Source organism: Myxocyprinus asiaticus, chromosome 11 (genome assembly GCF_019703515.2).
Source record: "Myxocyprinus asiaticus isolate MX2 ecotype Aquarium Trade chromosome 11, UBuf_Myxa_2, whole genome shotgun sequence".
NCBI lineage: Eukaryota > Metazoa > Chordata > Actinopteri > Cypriniformes > Catostomidae > Myxocyprinus > Myxocyprinus asiaticus.
This window is the reverse complement of record NC_059354.1, coordinates 31,590,019-31,608,455: the sequence shown is the minus strand read 5'-3', so window position 1 is coordinate 31,608,455 and position 18,437 is coordinate 31,590,019. Positions and strand designations below refer to the sequence as shown.

At 37.9% G+C, this 18,437-nt stretch overlaps 2 protein-coding genes across 6 annotated transcripts; both read left to right on the top strand.

The window, feature by feature from the left end:
• The first annotated feature begins 1,228 nt into the window (after positions 1-1,228).
• Positions 1,229-5,320, top strand: LOC127447711 (gap junction alpha-8 protein-like). The gene is made up of 3 exons (XM_051709742.1): positions 1,229-1,341; positions 1,785-3,406; positions 3,776-5,320. Exons 2-3 carry the CDS (start codon positions 1,798-1,800, stop codon positions 4,396-4,398), a joined length of 2,232 nt encoding a protein of 743 aa, XP_051565702.1. The 5' UTR covers positions 1,229-1,341; positions 1,785-1,797; the 3' UTR covers positions 4,399-5,320.
• On the top strand, positions 4,359-18,227 carry LOC127447705 (phosphatidylinositol N-acetylglucosaminyltransferase subunit A-like). 5 transcript variants are annotated; one of them, XM_051709737.1, is made up of 7 exons: positions 4,359-4,376; positions 13,430-13,780; positions 14,148-14,580; positions 14,676-14,808; positions 14,919-15,051; positions 16,430-16,636; positions 16,747-18,227. In XM_051709737.1, the coding sequence occupies exons 2-7, from the start codon at positions 13,478-13,480 to the stop codon at positions 17,026-17,028; spliced, it is 1,491 nt and encodes a 496-aa protein (XP_051565697.1). In that variant the 5' UTR covers positions 4,359-4,376; positions 13,430-13,477; the 3' UTR covers positions 17,029-18,227. The 5 variants fall into 5 exon arrangements, with proteins under 5 accessions (XP_051565697.1, XP_051565695.1, XP_051565696.1 ...); XM_051709735.1 differs by lacking the exon at positions 4,359-4,376 and adding an exon at positions 12,889-13,117; XM_051709736.1 differs by lacking the exon at positions 4,359-4,376 and adding an exon at positions 12,889-13,121.
• Positions 18,228-18,437: the final 210 nt, after the last annotated feature.

Sequence of the window (18,437 nt, the reverse complement as noted above, 5' to 3'; positions counted from 1 at the left end):
GCCGCATCCAGCTGCCTTTATCCCTCTCCCCGGCTGATTAGCCCAATTGGGGGCCGGGTGTGCGTAGTCATGGCCTTCTTGTATTTTTGTGTTTTCATTGTCTATATGTATGTCTTGCCGCAAAATCAATTGCCCTCCGGGGACAAATAAATTTGAAAGTGAAGTGATAGGTGTGTGTGCCCAAATGCTTTATTACCATTTCCTAAGGCTGTCTCCATTTTGAAATGTCACATTTCATAGCAAGGTATTTTAGCTTGGAATGTTTCGAATTGTTTTTTTTTTTTCTAGTTGGATCTGTGGGTGGATAATTTATATGTGTATCCTATTCTTAGAGTGAAACAGACACAGTAACATTGCAATACTTCTGCCCATGTCATGAGGTTTGTGGCACAGATATACCAACAGAACAAAACATTGGCCTAGTTCCCATTGCTGTACAATACATTATTCATAAATCAGGACTGCCATAAAAAAAGTTCACATTTTTCTTATCTATTTCTTTTCTATCAATATTCACTTTGATAAAACTATAAAAGACCATAATTTGATCATTCTGTACACTCACAATGATATTAAAAGAAAGGGATAGTTCACCCAAAAACTAATATAAAATGAATATTATGAATATCTTCCTCATACTGTTTCAAACCCATATGCCTTTCTGTCTTCTTTGGAACACAAAAGGAGATATTAGGCACAATGTTAGCCTCAGTCACACCATTTACTTTCATTGCATCTTTTTTCCATACATTCCATTTTTGCTAACATTCTGCCAAACATCTCATTTTGTATTCCACAGAAGAAAGAAAGTCATATGGGTTTGGAACAAAATGAGTGTGAGATTCATTATATTCCGTTAATGTTCAATTTTGGGGTGAACTATCCCTTTTAAAGTCAAAAGAACCGTCTAACCACCAATAACTGGTTTTCATCATCTGATGGATGCTCAGATGAATTTTACAGCTTTTGTATAGTTTTGATATCATGGTAAAGTATGTCATTGCAGTGGACCTCATGCCCCAGTTTTTTAATGTGTTCTCTGGTTTGGGCCTGTGGATGGTGTCCTGTCCCTCTGGCCCCTCTGGCTGCGGGTCTGTTGATCCTATTGTCTTCTGCATCAACACTCATGGTCTGGTGCATAAAGGGCATCTGGTTAGCAGCTTAGACTCTACGGCAGGCATGAAAAGCAGCCATCACAGCCCATTCGCTCACATCTGCTCAGTGGTGCGACAAGGACAAGGACAGACTCTGGGTGACAAGAGGAGAGGAGTTCAATTTGCCCCACAGGGCACCAGGAGCAACAGACTGCAGTGCCTGAACTGGAAACACCACTGTGCAAAGGTCTGTTTGGGCTCAATTCACCTTGGCTCTCCCATTTAATTAAATTCCATGTATATTCACTCACAGATTTTGTCCTAAGAAGGGGTTTCTTTTATGTCTAAGATGTGCAGGCTTATATTGTTGAATGTGAGCCCATTGATGATGTGATTTGGCAGTGGCATATCTGGGTAACGCATGTTTCTTGTTTCTTGTAAATGGTCAGTTTAATTAATCTCAGGTTTTTTATTTTTGAGATTGCATATTTTTTAGTGAATAGGCTTACTTATTAGTAAGTAGGTAAACTTCCAGATTATATCAAACAATATTTTGAAACCTCTGGATTAAAAAAAACAACACCAACCTACATAGGATGTATCAGGTGTCTCATTTGCAATCTGCATGAAGTAAAATCTCTTGGATCATCTTTTCACCACCTAATTCCCATTTGTCTTCCTTGTACACAGCTAATGCACAACCATGGGAGACTGGAGCTTCTTGGGTAATATTTTAGAGGAAGTAAACGAACACTCCACTGTGATTGGCCGTGTTTGGCTCACAGTGCTGTTTATTTTCCGCATTTTGATTCTGGGCACTGCTGCAGAGTTTGTCTGGGGAGATGAGCAGTCCGATTACGTGTGTAACACACAACAGCCAGGCTGTGAAAATGTTTGTTATGATGAGGCCTTTCCAATCTCCCACATCCGTCTCTGGGTGTTACAGATCATTTTTGTATCCACACCTTCACTTGTGTATGTTGGTCACGCTGTCCATTACATCCACATGGAGGAGAAACATAAGGAGCATGAAGAAGCTGAGATTAGCCACCAACAGGAAATGGCTGAGGAGCGTCTCCCTCTAGCAACTGATCAGGGAAGTGTTCGCACAACCAAGGAGACAAGCACGAAAGGTAACAAAAAGTTCAGACTTGAGGGCACCCTGCTTTGCACCTACATTTGCCATATCATCTTCAAAGCTCTGTTTGAAGTAGGCTTTGTGGTAGGACAATACTTTCTGTATGGGTTCCGCATCCTGCCACTGTACAAGTGCAGTCGCTGGCCATGCCCCAACACAGTGGACTGCTATGTCTCCCGACCTACCGAAAAGACCATCTTCATCATCTTCATGCTTGCTGTTGCTTGCGTTTCACTGTTGCTCAACTTCGTGGAGATTAGCCACCTTGGCTTGAAGAAGATCCGCTTTGTATTCCATCGGACAGCTCCAGCACAGTTGGAGCGTCTTGGTCCACCTGAGAGGAGCCTACCATTTCTCCTAACTACCCCTGTCCAAAAAGCCAAAGGATATAGGCATCTTGAAGAGGAGAAAAATGATGAGGTTGCACACATATATCCTCTAGCTGAGGTCTGTATGGAAGAGGGACAATTTTTCCAACCTCAACTAGAGAAGGAACTGAAAAGCAGTCAGGAGGCAGTTATTCAAACAGCACCCTCTGTAGAGGAGACAGTCATATGCGATGAGACTCAGCCCTTCTTTATTCAGTTCACAGAGACTGTCCCAAAGCTACTGCAAGAGAAAGAGGAGCCACGTCGGGAGGGAGATGAGGTAGACAATTTAAAGGCTTTGACAGCATTGCAAGTATTGAAGGAAAAATCAGAAGGCATGAGTGTGGAAGAAACATATTTAATATCACTTGAAGAGTGTCTTGAAATAGAACAAGGGGAAATAGCCAGTAGAGAGGAGACTGAGGAGAAGTTGGTGAAAGATAGTAGCTTAGTTAACACAGAGGGTGAGTTAAGATGGGAGGAAAACTTTTCAGATGGTAGAAAAGAGCAACAAACATTACAGGAAATTGGTGAATCAGAGGACAACACCTTTAAGGTCAAGGGGTTGAGGGAAGAGCAGGGTTTACCTGATTTGGTGGCAGAAGGGACAGATGTTGAGGAGTCTTATGGTGAGAGACAACTATGTCAGATAATGCCTTTTTTAAAAGAGGATGTTCTACAGGAGTTAAAATCTTTAGAGTATGGGGATGTTACTGGGGATCTGGACAAGTCCAAAATATTTGAGGTTGCACGAGAGCCAGAGGATTTAGGGGAGGTTGTAGGGTCAAAGGAATTAGAACATTTATGTGACATCGACAAAACTCATGGGGTTGTAGAAGATAAAAAAAGGGGTGGAGTTCAAGGGGATGTAGTAGACACAGGAGAGGGAGGAGCTGTAAAGAACCTAGTGGATACACTAAAGGGTGGGTTTTTAGAGGATGTAGGGGTTAAAGGGGGTAGGGCTTTAGAGGAATTACTAGACACAGGAGTAGGTGGAGATGTAGATGATATAGATGCAAGAAGGGGTAGAGCTCTAGAGGATATAGGGAATACAGGAAGGGGTGGGGTTTTAGAGGATGTAGTAGACACTGGAGTGGGCAGAGCTGTACAAGATATTGTAGATGCAGGAAGGGGTGGAGCTTTAGAGGATGAAGCAGACACAGGACTGGTCGGAGCTGTAGGGGATGTTGTAGATGCAGGAAGGGGTGGAGCTCTAGAGGATGTAGGGGATGCAGGAAGGGGTGGGTCTTTAGAGGATATAGTAGCCACAGGAGTAGGTGAAGCTGTAGAGGATGTTGTAGATGCAGGAAGGGTTGGAACTTTAGAGGATGAAGCAGACCCAGAAGTGGGCGGAGCTGTAGAGGATATAGTGGATAGAGGTAAGCATGAAGCTTTACGAAATCTAGTCAAGACAGATGAGGATAGAACTCTTGAAACTGTAGTTGATTCAGGTAAGGAGGAAGCTCTAGATAAAGCTTTAGGAGTTGCAGTGGACTTAAAACAGGTGGAAACCTTAGAGAAGGAGGGGGTATCTTTGGAGATAGAGAATCCAGAGAAGGATAAAGGTTCTAGGGGGTGGGATGGGTCAAAGAAAGAAGAGGATTTTGTGGAAACTGTAGAATCTGAGATGGCAGAGAGTTCTCAAGAATCACAATTCTTGGAAGCCATAGAAGAGATGATGGATGTTTCATTTGGAACTTTGGAACTAGAGACAACAGAGAGGCTTGAGGAAACAAGACCATTAAGCCGTCTCAGCAAAGGGAGCAGCAGAGCCAGGTCAGATGATCTTACAATATAACTGACCAACAAACAAAGTTAGCCAAATAATATATACAGGCAAATCTTTGATACCAAAATGCCAAAGTGCCACATAATCAGTAGGACCACAAGCATGGTTCAACAAGATATTACATTTTTACACGTTTGATAAATAATTACAAGAAACACATTTTTAAAAACTTATCTTAAGGGCAAAAGCATAGCTAATAGCTTATGAATACCAAACTTTAAACATTAGCTGATTTCTGAAAGGTAGATCATTTCTCACAATGAAAATGACCAAGAACATATTTTCCAAACTTTATTTAGGCAAGTATTTAAATGAATTGTGTTTTTAGCAATTAAAAGTTTGGAAAATATGTTCTTGTCTAGACATAATATATTTACATTTATTCACCAATCCCCTGCTGTTTTATCCCATTTAATACAAATCCCATGCAAAATAGTCAAAGACTCATATTCTAAATATTATAATAGTATATTTTTGAATGATGATGTTTATCTATACTTTATTATACGCTGATGTTTTGTGTGTGTGTGTGTGTGTGTGTGTGTTGTTGTTGTTGTTTGTTTGTTTGTTTGTTTGTTTGTTTTATCCTGGTCCATAGAATTCTTTTTTCATTACCTCAGAACTGCTTACCAATGGTTTTCAAGTCCATTATAAAGGATTTTTAAAGGATTTAAGGAAATTGTTAATATTTTGAATAGGATCATATCATTTTGTAACTGAGAATTGTTATTCTCCTATAATTTAGTTAGGGTCTCTTTTTTTGTGTGCAAATTTAAACTTTTGGATGTTGCAAACACTGAATAGTGGGATCAATGTTTAAATAGATTGTATCATTAAACAGAAAATCAAATTTGTATTATCTGTGTAATATTCACCAAGTACAATGATAGTTTCCTAGGTTATATGTTAAGATTTTATCTAAGGATCACAAATAAAGATACCACGATGACCTATGAGCCATGTCTTTGTTGTGCAATTTACAGTACCTTCATTTACGTGAGCAAGAGAATTTTCACAAAACCTTGTGCACTAATGGACTTCTATTTGACATTAACAGAATAAGACTCATGCACTAGGATGGAACAAATTTATTAGCAGGTAAAGTATGAAAACGCATGATATCCAAGCACAATGGGACTGAAATGAAACTTGTGTGACCTCTAGCGGTCAACTAATATATATATATATATATATATATATATATATATATATATATATATATATATATATATATATATATATATATATATATATACACACACACATACATACAGGTGCATCTCAATAAATTAGAATGTCGTGGAAAAGTTCGTTTATTTCAGTAATTCAACTCAAATTGTGAAACTCGTGTATTAAATAAATTCAATGCACACAGACTGAAGTAGTTTAAGTCTTTGGTTCTTTTAATTGTGATGATTTTGGCTCACATTTAACAAAAACCCACCAATTCACTATCTCAAAAAATTAGAATATGGTGACATGCCAATCAGCTAATCAACTCAAAACACCTGCAAAGGTTTCCTGAGCCTTCAAAATGGTCTCTCAGTTTGGTTCACTAGGCTACACAATCATGGGAAAGACTGCTGATCTGACAGTTGTCCAGAAGACAATCATTGACACCCTTCACAAGGAGGGTAAGCCACAAACATTCATTGCCAAAGAAGCTGGCTGTTCGCAGAGTGCTGTATCCAAGCATGTTAACATAAAGTTGAGTGAAAGGAAAAAGTGTGGAAGAAAAAGATGCACAACCAACCGAGAGAACCGCAGCCTTATGAGGATTGTCAAGCAAAATCGATTCAAAAATTTGGGTGAACTTCACAAGGAATGGACTGAGGCTGGGGTCAAGGCACCAAGAGCCACCACACACAGACATGTCAAGGAATTTGGCTACAGTTGTCGTATTCCTCTTGTTAAGCCACTCTTAAACCACAGACAACATCAGAGGCGTCGTACCTTGTCTAAGGAGAAGAAGAACTGGAATGTTGCCCAGTGGTCCAAAGTCCTCTTTTCAGATGAGAGCAAGTTTTGTATTTCATTTGGAAACCAAGGTCCTAGAGTCTGGAGGAAGGGTGGAGAAGCTCATAGCCCAAGTTGCTTGAAGTCCAGTGTTAAGTTTCCACAGTCTGTGATGATTTGGGTTGCAGTGTCATCTGCTGGTGTTGGTCCATTGTGTTTTTTGAAAACCAAAGTCACTGCACCCGTTTACCAAGACATTTTGGAGCACTTCATGCTTCCTTCTGCTGACCAGCTTTTTAAAGATGCTGATTTCATTTTCCAGCAGGATTTGGCACCTGCCCACACTGCCAAATGCACCAAAAGTTGGTTAAATGACCATGGTGTTGGTGTGCTTGACTGGCCAGCAAACTCTCCAGACCTGAACCCCATAGAGAATCTATGGGGTATTGTCAAGAGGAAAATGAGAAACAAGAGACCAAAAAATGCAGATGAGCTGAAGGCCACTGTCAAAGAAACCTGGGCTTCCATACCACCTCAGCAGTGCCACAAACCGATCACATCCATGCCACGCCGAATTGAGGCAGTAATTAAAGCAAAAGGAGCCCCTACCAAGTATTGAGTACATATACAGTAAATGAACCTTCTTTCCAGAAGGTCAACAATTCACTAAAAATGTTTTTTTATTGGTCTTATGATGTATTCTAATTTTTTGAGATAGTGAATTGGTGGGTTTTTGTTAAATGTGAGCCAAAATCATCACAATTAAAAGAACCAAAGACTTAAACTACTTCAGTCTGTGTGCATTGAATTTATTTAATACACGAGTTTCACAATTTGAGTTGAATTACTGAAATAAATGAACTTTTCCACGACATTCTAATTTATTGAGATGCACCTGTATGTATATATATATATACACACACACACAAAAACACACTACTTTTTATTTTATAAATTAATATTAAATAAAGCATCATGTTTATTTAGTTATTTTTTTAAAGGCCTATGCTTCATTTGAATGACACATACACACTGAAAGATCATCAATAAAAGAGACTGATGCTGCATCAAACAGTCCCAAATCAAAAGAGAGAGTAAAAAAATAAAGTACACAGACACACCAGTAGTAAACAAGTCAAAGACGGATGTGGGCGGAGACAAAATCCCAAAACATTTGTATGATTAACATGCTTTAACCATGTATTGGCCTACATGTCAAAATCTTTTAATAGTGATTGGGAATTTAGGGGTTTTGCGGTGGGACTCCTTCGGTTAGTTTTATTTAACATAAAACATAAAAGTGTTCAGTGTCCAGAGACTTTTTTTTTTAAAATGTGTTAGACTGAATGTGTCATTCAAACAGCATAACCAATCAAACCAGCCAACATTACTACCTGCAAAGAAAATGTCTCATCTATTCTCTCAATAACTCTGAGGTAAACTTGACACTAGTTTGATTTAGAGTTGTTGCATTGCAGCTGCACCTTCAAACTTTTGCAATATTGATGCACACATGTCCACATTGGTGTCTTCTTAAATAGAATCTCTACAAAGTGAAATTTGTCTCGCTCAGAGAACAGGACATTAGTATACTTAAGAGTTCAACATACAACACAATCACATCATAAGATGGCCTATTATGCCAAGTTGATATAAGAAAATGTGTCTAAACAAGATTAAACACTAAAGAAGTGTCTCTCATTTGTAAAATGCAATGTTATATGTGAATGTACTAATATCCAGTACATTGGTTGCACACTGCTGTAACTGTTTTTCTCTTCTAAACAAAAACAAAAACAAAACAAACACTCATTAAGACACACACAAAATAAAGACAACTTGTTTAATTCAAATAAGCATAAAATAATACATTTAAAATTATTGATGGATGTATAAGGAAAAGCAGGAATCTGGACAGTGTCCATACTGCAGTCACATTAATCTGACTCTCCTGCACATTGAATGTCCTCCATTCTGACAGTCTGTCCTAGCAGAATCTTCATGATTGTCCAGGTACTCAGTGTCTCACCCACACCTACCATATCAGTTCTGAAGATATGGATTAAAACATTGGAGTCACTTTTATGATGCCTTTATGTAATTGTGGAGCATCAAAATCTTAGTACTTATTCAATTGCATTGTGAGGACCTACAGAGCTTAAATATTCTTCTAAAAATCTTCATTTGTGTTCAGCAGAAGAAAGAAAGTCATACACATCTGGGATGGCATGAGGGTGAGTAAATGATGAGAGAATTTTCATTTTTGGGTGAACTTTTCTTTTAAGCATAATCTTGACTTAAATTTTAGATAATCTGCACCAGTAATTAGCTGCATTTCTAATGCTGAAAACATTCATGTAAATCTTTTGTAAATCTAATGTAAAACAGTAGGTTTGTCACTCAACAATTAAAGTTTCTTTTGACATTGATTTTAAAGTTAAATTCATGAAACGGACATTCTAAACAGAGCTTAATAACAATTTTACATGTCCCATTTTTGTCCATGATAAAGAAATATTTCACAATACATACACAATATATAAAGTTTCTGAAATGAACATGTGGCTGATTATAATGAAAGGGTAATACATAAGCAAGCGTACAAACAAAAACACTAGTCTGGAGAAATAAGATCTCAGTATCATACCTTTTCCTAAAGTATTGTCCTCATTATAAAGTCTATGACAGGAAGTATGTTGATCAGCTGCCCTTTCTTCCACTGTGTATAGATCCAACAACACAACTCTAGCATCTCCTCCCTGACACACTGAAGACTATACAAAAAGAGAAGAATCAACAATGTAAAACCACTTCCATATATAAGGGATTGAAATTGTTATTATCCTACAAATCATTAATTAATGAAGCAAACTGGCTTTTCAGTGTGACAGAGGACATTTTGCACTGACCTTAGGAAGTGACTATAAAAAAGAAATCCACCACAAAAAATCCTTCTGAGCTTCTGGGAGTGTCTGATCTTGAGAAACCTTTACTGATGTTCAGACCTGCTGAACTGTTCCTGAATCTCTCAGCATTGAAAATCTGTTAAGACACCAAGATTTAAAAAATAAATAAAAAAATTTATTTACATTAAAAATAATGTCATATTACAGTATCTGCAATTCTTTTTTTGCAATCTTACATCATGTACAGTTAAAGTCAGAAGTTTACATACACCTTAGCCAAATACATTTAAACTCAGTTTTTCACAATTCCTGACATTTAATCATAGAAAACATTCCTTGTCTTAGGTCAGTTAGTATCACTACTTTATTTTAAGAATGTGAAATGTCAGAATAATAGCAGAGAGAATGATTCATTTCAGCTTTTATTTCTTTCATCACATTCCCAGTGGGTCAGAAGTTTACATACACGTTGGTAGTATTTGGTAGCACTGCCCTTAAATTGTTTAACTTGGGTCAAACGTTGTGGGCAGCCTTCCACAAGCTTCTCACAATAAGTTGCTGGAAATTTGGCCCATTCCTCCAGACAGAACTGGTGTAACTGAGTCAGGTTTGTAGGCTTCCTTGCTCAAACACGCTTTTTCAATCGGATTGAGGTCAGGGCTTTGTGATGGCCACTCCAATACCAATAACAGAACACCTTTAACTTTGTATAGTAAATTTACATTTTCAGCACTATTATGAAAGCCCCAGTTCAATCAATTATAAAAATAAAAATTATACAAATTGAGCTGAGACCTGTTGACTTTGTGATCCAATGCCAAACTGCAAAAAAGAAAGTAAAATTGGATTAAACCTGAATGAAATGTAATGACAAAATGAGAATAACATTTATCCCATTCTTTTTTTACCTAACAATTTAAAGAGTATTTAAAAGTAAAACCAAGTGAATAAAACTAAAGGAAATACCCGAGTTAGGAATGCGTAATCCAACTACAAACAAGGAAACAACTTTTTAACATTACTTTTACAAATTCATTTGAATGCAATCAATCTCTTTAATAATTCTCTCATAAATAATAAATAATTCATAAATAAAACATATAATAAATCAGATAAAAGACCAAAGCAAACAGCTTGTTGCCTAGAAACCTCACCTATATTTTTGAATTTCTGTTTATGTTTCACCCACTGTCTGGGGACAAAATGATTTTATTCAAAAGAGAAAATTGTTATCAAAAATACCCATAATAAAAGGTTACCCTTTTACTGCAAGGATTAAAGGGATAGTTCACCCAAAAATGAAAATATTCTCATCAATTACTCACCCTCATGCCGTCCCAGATGTTTATGACTTTCAAAAGGAACACCCAAGTGCCACACTTGAGTAAAAGTACAGATATCACCCCAATATAGGCTAATACTTAAGTAAAAGTCATCCAAAGTAAGTGGTACATGGTTTTAAAAGGCAGTTCTTATCTACTTGCGACTCAAGCTTTACTTGTGCTGCACTGTCACTTATTATTTCCAATATTACCTATCTGTGACTCAATCAGACTCACTGTGGTTTTAAAAGGTATCATTTGGATGGGTCGCTTTTATAAGATTAATTCATTTGAGCTTACATTATTTGCTTTTATTTTTTATATTTAAGTACTTTTAAAACCATGTACTACTTACTTTGGATGAATTTTACTTAAGTAATAGCCTATATTGGTGTGATATCTGTACTTTTACTCAAGCATATGTAATGAGAGCCAGCTGGTAGGTAGCTGTGCAGTGTGTAAACCTCACTCCCCTGGCCTCAAGAGGCACACTAGCGACTGACACTAGGGGCTGTAGCCTTTAACCTCCTCGTTAGTGTGCCCGCCTCCCATGCCGGTTCAAATCCCTCTCGGAGCGGGTTGAGAAGGACCGGTTACAGTGGTGCCATGACCCGGATGGAAGTGAGGTTTAGGGGGGTGAGTGTAACGGGAGCCAGCTGGTAGGTAGCTGTGCAGTGTGTAAACCTCACTCCCCTCGCCTCAAGAGGTGCAGTAGCGACTGACACTAGGGGCTATAGCCTTTAGCCTTCTTGTTAGCACACCCGCCTCCCATGCTGCAGATGCCGGTTTGAATCCCACTTGGAGTGGGTCGAGCAGGATCGGGTACACATGGAACTTATGTACTTTTTTGAGTAAGCGAATTGCTGAAATGGTCATATTTGCATTGATCACTACATATTGCACTACTTCAGGGTGTCATGACAACAGTAAAGCGTCTCTGATGCAGCATAGAACCAAAGGCTAAAACAGTGGTTCTCAAGTTTTTTGAATCCAAGGTCCCCCTTGAAAATAATTTTTGATTCTAGAAGTTTCAGAAAGAGTCTGTTTATAATTTGTGGGCATACACCGTAAAGTATGTTTTAGCATTTTAATTAAGTTGAATTATTTTAATAATTTTAATATTTCTTATTTTAAATCAATTTTAAAGAGTGCCTATTATGGTTTTTCAGATATTACCTTGTGTGTTATATAGCTGCTTGTGAATGTAAAAAAGTCTGCAAAGTTTCAAAAATCAAAGTGCACGACAAATGGAGTTATTGACTCACAAAAGAAAGAACCGATTCTGAACACCTGAAACGAGTCGTTAATAATTCCAGACTTGCTTCCTGTACTAACCTACGGAATTTGGTAACAAAAAAAGGGCCTCTGGTCATTAGCTGCTCGTGAACAGCTTTGACCCGCCCTCAAACACTACACTAAGTGGTAGACCAATCACAACAGACTGGGACATCTGACCAATCAGAGCAGAGTAGGCTCCCTGAAAGGAGGAGTTTAGAATGAATCCTTTAGAACGGATCATTGAACGAGTCGTTTTTGACACTGGGATAAAAAGGTAATGCTGCAATTTAAATTATGAGCAAATTAAAGTGTTTTTTGACCTTGGATGCGTGTAAATCTATTGTATGAGACCTTTAAAACAAAATTAGGCACATTTAAAAACCACAATAGGTGCTCTTTAAGTCAACTTGTGGCCCCTTTGGAAGTGTGATGAGGCCCCCTAGTAGGTCCCGGTCCCCTGGTTAAGAACCACTGGGCTAAAACATACGCTTAACTAAAACTTCACTCTAGGCCTAGTTAGTCTTGTTTTGCTGCTGTGTGAGATCTGCTTTTATCATGCTGGCCTGATTTTGAGCAAGTTTTAGAGCTATAAACAAGCACTCACAAAGAGCAATATCTAGCTGATTAAATTAAAGATCAAAGCTAATCATTACAGATATTTCCATAACCAAGAACGTATTCATTCCCACGACTTTGCCCGGCCAAATCACTGTCTTTAAATACCTCCCGTGATCTTGATGATTTCACTAGTTGGACATTTTTATATTTTGCTCTTTTTCCCTCTGTTTCCCCTGTAAAATATCATTGTAACTCTTAACTCCAAATTCATATTTTTGCATTAAATTGCCAGCAGTTACTGCAGTGTGCTCTGTTGTTATGCATTTGATAAATAAGCTTGACAAATTGATTTGATTTGATTTGATTTGATACAAGTCTACCCATTCATCCCACAATGTCGTCGCAAAACAGTGTAACATCCACTCCTGTAGAGAGCAGTATCTTCAGTCGCGTTACATTGTTTTACACCATGAAGAAAAATAACTCAAATCCATCACGGAAGCAGTGGATATGCCTTGTTTATGGGAGCCTAAAGAAACTTGAATAAACTGATACCGATTAATTCCTATGATATTCTTGTAATGTTGCACGAGTGCACAATGAATTTCAGACGTGCCATGGATTTGCCTAGAAGATCAAACACACATCTAGAGTCTTTCTTTATATGTTCAGCTGGGTTCAATCGCATATTTAGCAGCCTGTGATTGAGTGAGTGAGTGAGTGTTTTCAGCATGTTTTTACATATATGCGTGATAATGTAATTTCACGTGACGTTCATGTATATTTACATTAAATAAAGTGTTAAATTGTGGTGTGCAGCCAAAAGGGGGTCAATAAATAATTTTATAATCCACCAACACTTATCTCTGTTTATGGATAGTTGACACATAGTGTGTCCTGGGAGATTTTAGGTTAAAAATGTATAGGAAATTATAAGGGACTATGTATTGAATCAACTTTTTGCCTTAATTTAGGATCTGTCTGTACGGTTGAGATCAGAATTATGTGACTCTGTTGCAGGTGCATCTGTCCCATTGTACGAGAGAACACTGAGAATTTAACAAGACCATGGGCCACAGGAGGAGAGGTCACACTCACGCAGCTAAAACACCTCCATCCCAGGACACACATTCCTCCACCACACTGGTAACACCGCCCTCTGATACTAAGAGGGGTGTGAAACACAGAATATGTATGGTGTCAGACTTTTTCTACCCTAACATGGGTGGAGTGGAGAGCCACATCTACCAGCTCTCACAGTGCCTCATTGAAAAGGGCCATAAGGTTGTCATAGCAACACATGCATATGGAGACCGCCGCGGGATTCGCTACCTGACCAATGGATTGAAGGTCTATTATCTACCACTGCAGGTTTGTTTATTAATGTGTTAAGTTAAGCTGAAGGAGTAATATCATACATTTTCTATTTAAAAATGATTCACTCTTTTTATTTTACCCTGAAGTCCAATTGTATATGTTCATATATGCATTTATTTGACGTCAGAAAGTAGCACATTTCAGAATTAGCCATTTTTGCAGCTTAGTTTCATTACATGGTCTATTTGGACAAGGGGGAATTTTTTTGCTTTCTGAAAGTTACAGTATGTTTTAGCAGTACAAACTTTCTTATTTAAAAAAAATAAATGATGTTTTGTGATATGGCCTCTTTAAGAAGGCCCTCATTTGTTACCCTCTTACTATCGAACTGGTAAGTCTATCTGTTGTCCCTTCCTTTCAGGTCATGTATAATCAGTCCACCGCCACCACTTGCTTCCACAGTTTGCCGTTACTTAGATGCGTATTTGTGCGTGAACGCATCACAATCGTGCATGCCCACAGCTCTTTCTCCGCAATGGCCCATGATGCACTGTTTCACGCTAAGACCATGGGACTCAACACCGTATTCACAGATCACTCTCTCTTCGGATTCGCAGACCTCAGCTCTGTACTGACAAATAAGCTGCTGACCGTCTCTTTATGCGACACTAATCACATTGTGTGCGTCTCGTACACTAGTAAAGAGAACACTGTACTGCGAGCCGCTCTTGATCCTGAGATTGTCTCTGTTATCCCCAATGCTGTGGACCCCACTGACTTCACCCCTGAACCCTGTCGTCGTGACAACAGCAAGATCACAATTGTAGTCATTAGTCGACTGGTTTACAGAAAAGGTAGGTAGAGAATAGTGTCTTTATTTGAATTACAGAATGATGCAATAGTATAATTATGCAGGTTGTTTGTGATTTGTTGGCTGCTTAATTTGCAGGGATTGATTTACTAGGTGGAATCATTCCTGAACTATGTGGAAAGCACCCTGATCTCTGTTTTTTGATTGGTGGAGAGGGACCCAAAAGAATTGTATTGGAAGAAGTTAGAGAGAAGTATCAGCTTCATGACAGGTATGTCATGCTTTTTCAGGCCATTGGGCCTGAAAAAGGATTTCTAGATGTGTGTTTGTGTATCTGTGTGTCTGTGCATAATTTCATAGTCTGTATTCATGTATTTTAAGGGTTCGCCTACTGGGAGCTCTAGATCATAAAGATGTGAGGGATGTTCTTGTTCAGGGTCATATCTTTCTCAACACCTCTCTCACTGAGGCATTCTGTATGGCCATAGTGGAAGGAGCCAGTTGTGGCCTGCAGGTATGTGCTTTTTTTCCATGCACATTGAAAGTTGGGGGGTGGGGAAGAAGGGGCGGTTTAGGAATCCTGTTTGAAAACTATTTGGTCATTATTGTGCAGAAAGTTACACACTTTCCCACTCACAAGTCAACATGAAATCGAAGTGGACCATATTTACTTCTTAATACAAATTCCTGGTTAAATTGTGAAAGAAAAAAAATGAAACCCATTTTTCAGGAGGGGGGAGTTTTTATTTATGATCAACTGCAATCTCACTTTCAGGTCTGCCTCCATTTTGGTATGGAATGCCTACTTTTCTCAGTCTAATCAATTTCCGATAGATAAATTCAAATCCTACTTTTTTTTTCATTGAGTTTCCTGTTTCACTTAGAAACATGCTGCAATATGAAGTTAAAGGGATAGTTCGCTCAAAAATGAAAATTCTCTCATTATTTACTCACCCTCATGATATCCCAGGTGTGTATGACTTTCTTTCTTCAGCAGAGCACATTTTAAGAAAAATTTAAAAAATAGCTCAGTTGGTCCTTAAAATGCAAGTGGATGGTGATCAGACTTTTAAAGCTCCAAAAATCACAGACTGCCAGCATAAACGTCATCCATACAACTCCAGCGGTTAAATTAATGTCTTCTAAAGTGATGTGATCACTTTTGGTGTGAAAAAGATCAGTAATTAAGTACTTTTTAACTATAAACCATCGCTTCCGGTAAGCAACAGTATGCACATTTATGAGACGGTGATTTCACGCGGTCTCTTATGTGACGTATTCGGGTTGGCATCTTACAGACGTAATCTAACTTTTTTCTCTCGGTTGAGACATCCAGGATAAGCACACAAACGCACCATTGTTAAAAAATATACAGATACAAATACACATCTTCATACCACAAACAATCGCGTCGCTTTAATTTAACCACTGGAGTCATATGGATGACAGTTATGCTGACTCTGTGATTTTTGGATTTTCAAAGGTCTGATCACCATTCACTTGCATTTTAAGGACATACTGAGCTGAGATATTTTTCTATATTTCTTTAATTGTGTCCTGCTGAAGAAAGAAAGTCATACACATATGGGATGGCATGAGGGTGAGTAAATGATGAGAGAATTTTTATTTTTGGGTGAACTAACCCTGTAAAATAGGCTGCGAATGCTGTTTTATATTGACATTCAATTGTGCAGCAGGATACTGTGACACTACACACACAAAGATGTACACAGTATACTGAGTTGTAGAAAGTTAGTTTACTAGCTAACATGTCAATGTTTTCGTTTCAAAGGTTTAACTATGTGGATGTTTTAATGCTATAGATAATAAAATGAACTAATAGATTCATATTCATATCTATATGGTAACTTTTGCTTTGTGTGAATATGTAGGTGGTAAGCACTCGAGTAGGAGGTATACCAGAGGTCCTGCCTGATGAGTTGATGACTCTGTGTGAACCAACAGTTCGTTCACTGTGTGATGGATTAGAAAATGTAATTGCAAGAATTCGTACAGGAAATGTGGAATCTCCGGCTGCCATCCACCGCAAGGTCCGAACGCTGTACACCTGGAGAAACGTTGCTGAGCGCACAGAAAAGGTGAGATAAGTAACATGCTTGAATGAAAAAAGTATTTGGAGTCATTTTATTATGAAAGGAAATACTTGTGTCATCTTATAATTTTGCAACTTTTTCTGTATTTGTTTTAGGTGTATAACCGGGCGTGCAAGGAGACCGTTTTGCCGCTCTCTGCCCGATTGCACAGACTGGGCTCTCACTGTGGTGCTGTGGCAGGCTCCATTTTCTCCTTTTTTGCTGTTATCAACTACCTCTTCCTGCTTCTCCTGCAGTGGCTCCGCCCAGATCACCTGATTGATGTGGCTATAGATGCATCTGGCCCCCACAGCCGATTAGGCCAGAGCGGTAATAAGAAGAAGAGTAAAACACCAAACACAGCTTTGACCTGTGTCCTGAACAATGATCTAACATGACCTTAAATTAGGCTCATGATTAACTTTATGGATGTAATTAAAGGAACTCTAAAATATGTAATGACTATTCCTGTTTATATTTCTGTAGAAAAAACGGACCTCAAGTCTACAGAAAGCTTTTAATAACTATCCTCACCCACTCAAGCTCTCTACAAATAACCTTTCAGAAAATGATTATATAGAAAAGCTGCCTTCAACTGAACCCATATCAGAAAATAATCTAAGCTTGTTCTAATTGTTCTAATTGACAAGGGGGGATTTTTTTTGCTTTCTGAAAGTTACAGTATGTTTTAGTAGTACAAACTTTCTTATTTAAAAAAAAAAAAAAAAAAAAATGTTTTGTGATATGGCCTCTTTAAGAAGCTAGTATCTTTTCAAGCTAGTTTCAAGATAAATAACAAACAGTGGTATCTTTTCCTGTATCACCTCTAAACGCTATCATCACATGATTTATACCACAGCGTATCTGTATGTTTCTTTTAAGATCTGAAATATACAAGCAGAACTGGGATGTTTCATATTAAATGCTAAACACACTACTTTATAGTAGAGCTGTGGACTGCTGACTATGTTTTTTTTTTTATCTGATGTTGATTGTTTCTTCGTGTTTCTTTAAAGGAATAGTTCATCCAAAATTGAAAATTCTCTCATCATTTACTCACCCTCATGCCATCCCAGATGTGTAGGACTTTTTAAAGATTTTTAGAAGACTATCTCAGCTCTGTAGGTCCTCACAGTGCAAGCGAATGGTGGCCAGAACTTTGAAGCTCCAAAAAGCACATAAATGCAGCATAAAAGTTATCCATAATACTCCAGTGGTTAAATCAAAGTCTTCAGAAGCAATATGATGGGTGTGAGTGAGAAACAAGTCAATATTAAGGTCATATTTTTACTATCATGAAGGTGAGTAAATGATGAAAGAATTTTCATTTTTGGGTGAACTGTTCCATATCTGTTGGTGCTTTTTTGGCTGCTTTGTCAAAATGACTTTGGCTAGAGAAGTGAATGTGTTTATTTAAACCCAAACACATTTTTTGTTTTACTACAGATGCATTGCACTCCTTTTAGCTTTAGGCCATTCTTTTCATACTTGCATTGTTTTATGGCACAGCCTTTTTATACTGTCCTTCTCTGTTAAAATGCTGCCTGTTTAGTTGTCTTTTGATTCTTTCTACACAACTTGCAATAAACTTTATTACCAGGAAATACATTTCGTCTTTTTGTTCTTTTCCTATCAAAGCCAACTTTGATATGAATGTCTTTGTGCATGCTTTTATAGTTTTGACCACACAAGTATAAAATGAAAAATGTAATTAAAAATATCAAGAGTAGAATTTAAAGTTAATTCTAAAGAAAAAGCAGTATATGAAGTCAATTATTAGGTCAGAATTTGCTTGCAAAAGACTGTT

Coding starts and splice junctions, on each gene's coding strand:
- LOC127447705 (XM_051709737.1), top strand. CDS start 13,478: ATGGGCCACAGGAGGAGAGGTCACACTCACGCAGCTAAAACACCTCCA. Junction 14,809..14,918: donor AAGTATCAGCTTCATGACAG/GTATGTCATGCT, acceptor ATGTATTTTAAG/GGTTCGCCTACTGGGAGCTC. Junction 15,052..16,429: donor GAGCCAGTTGTGGCCTGCAG/GTATGTGCTTTT, acceptor GTGAATATGTAG/GTGGTAAGCACTCGAGTAGG.
- LOC127447711 (XM_051709742.1), top strand. CDS start 1,798: ATGGGAGACTGGAGCTTCTTGGGTAATATTTTAGAGGAAGTAAACGAA. Junction 3,407..3,775: donor AAAGGAATTAGAACATTTAT/GTGACATCGACA, acceptor GACTGGTCGGAG/CTGTAGGGGATGTTGTAGAT.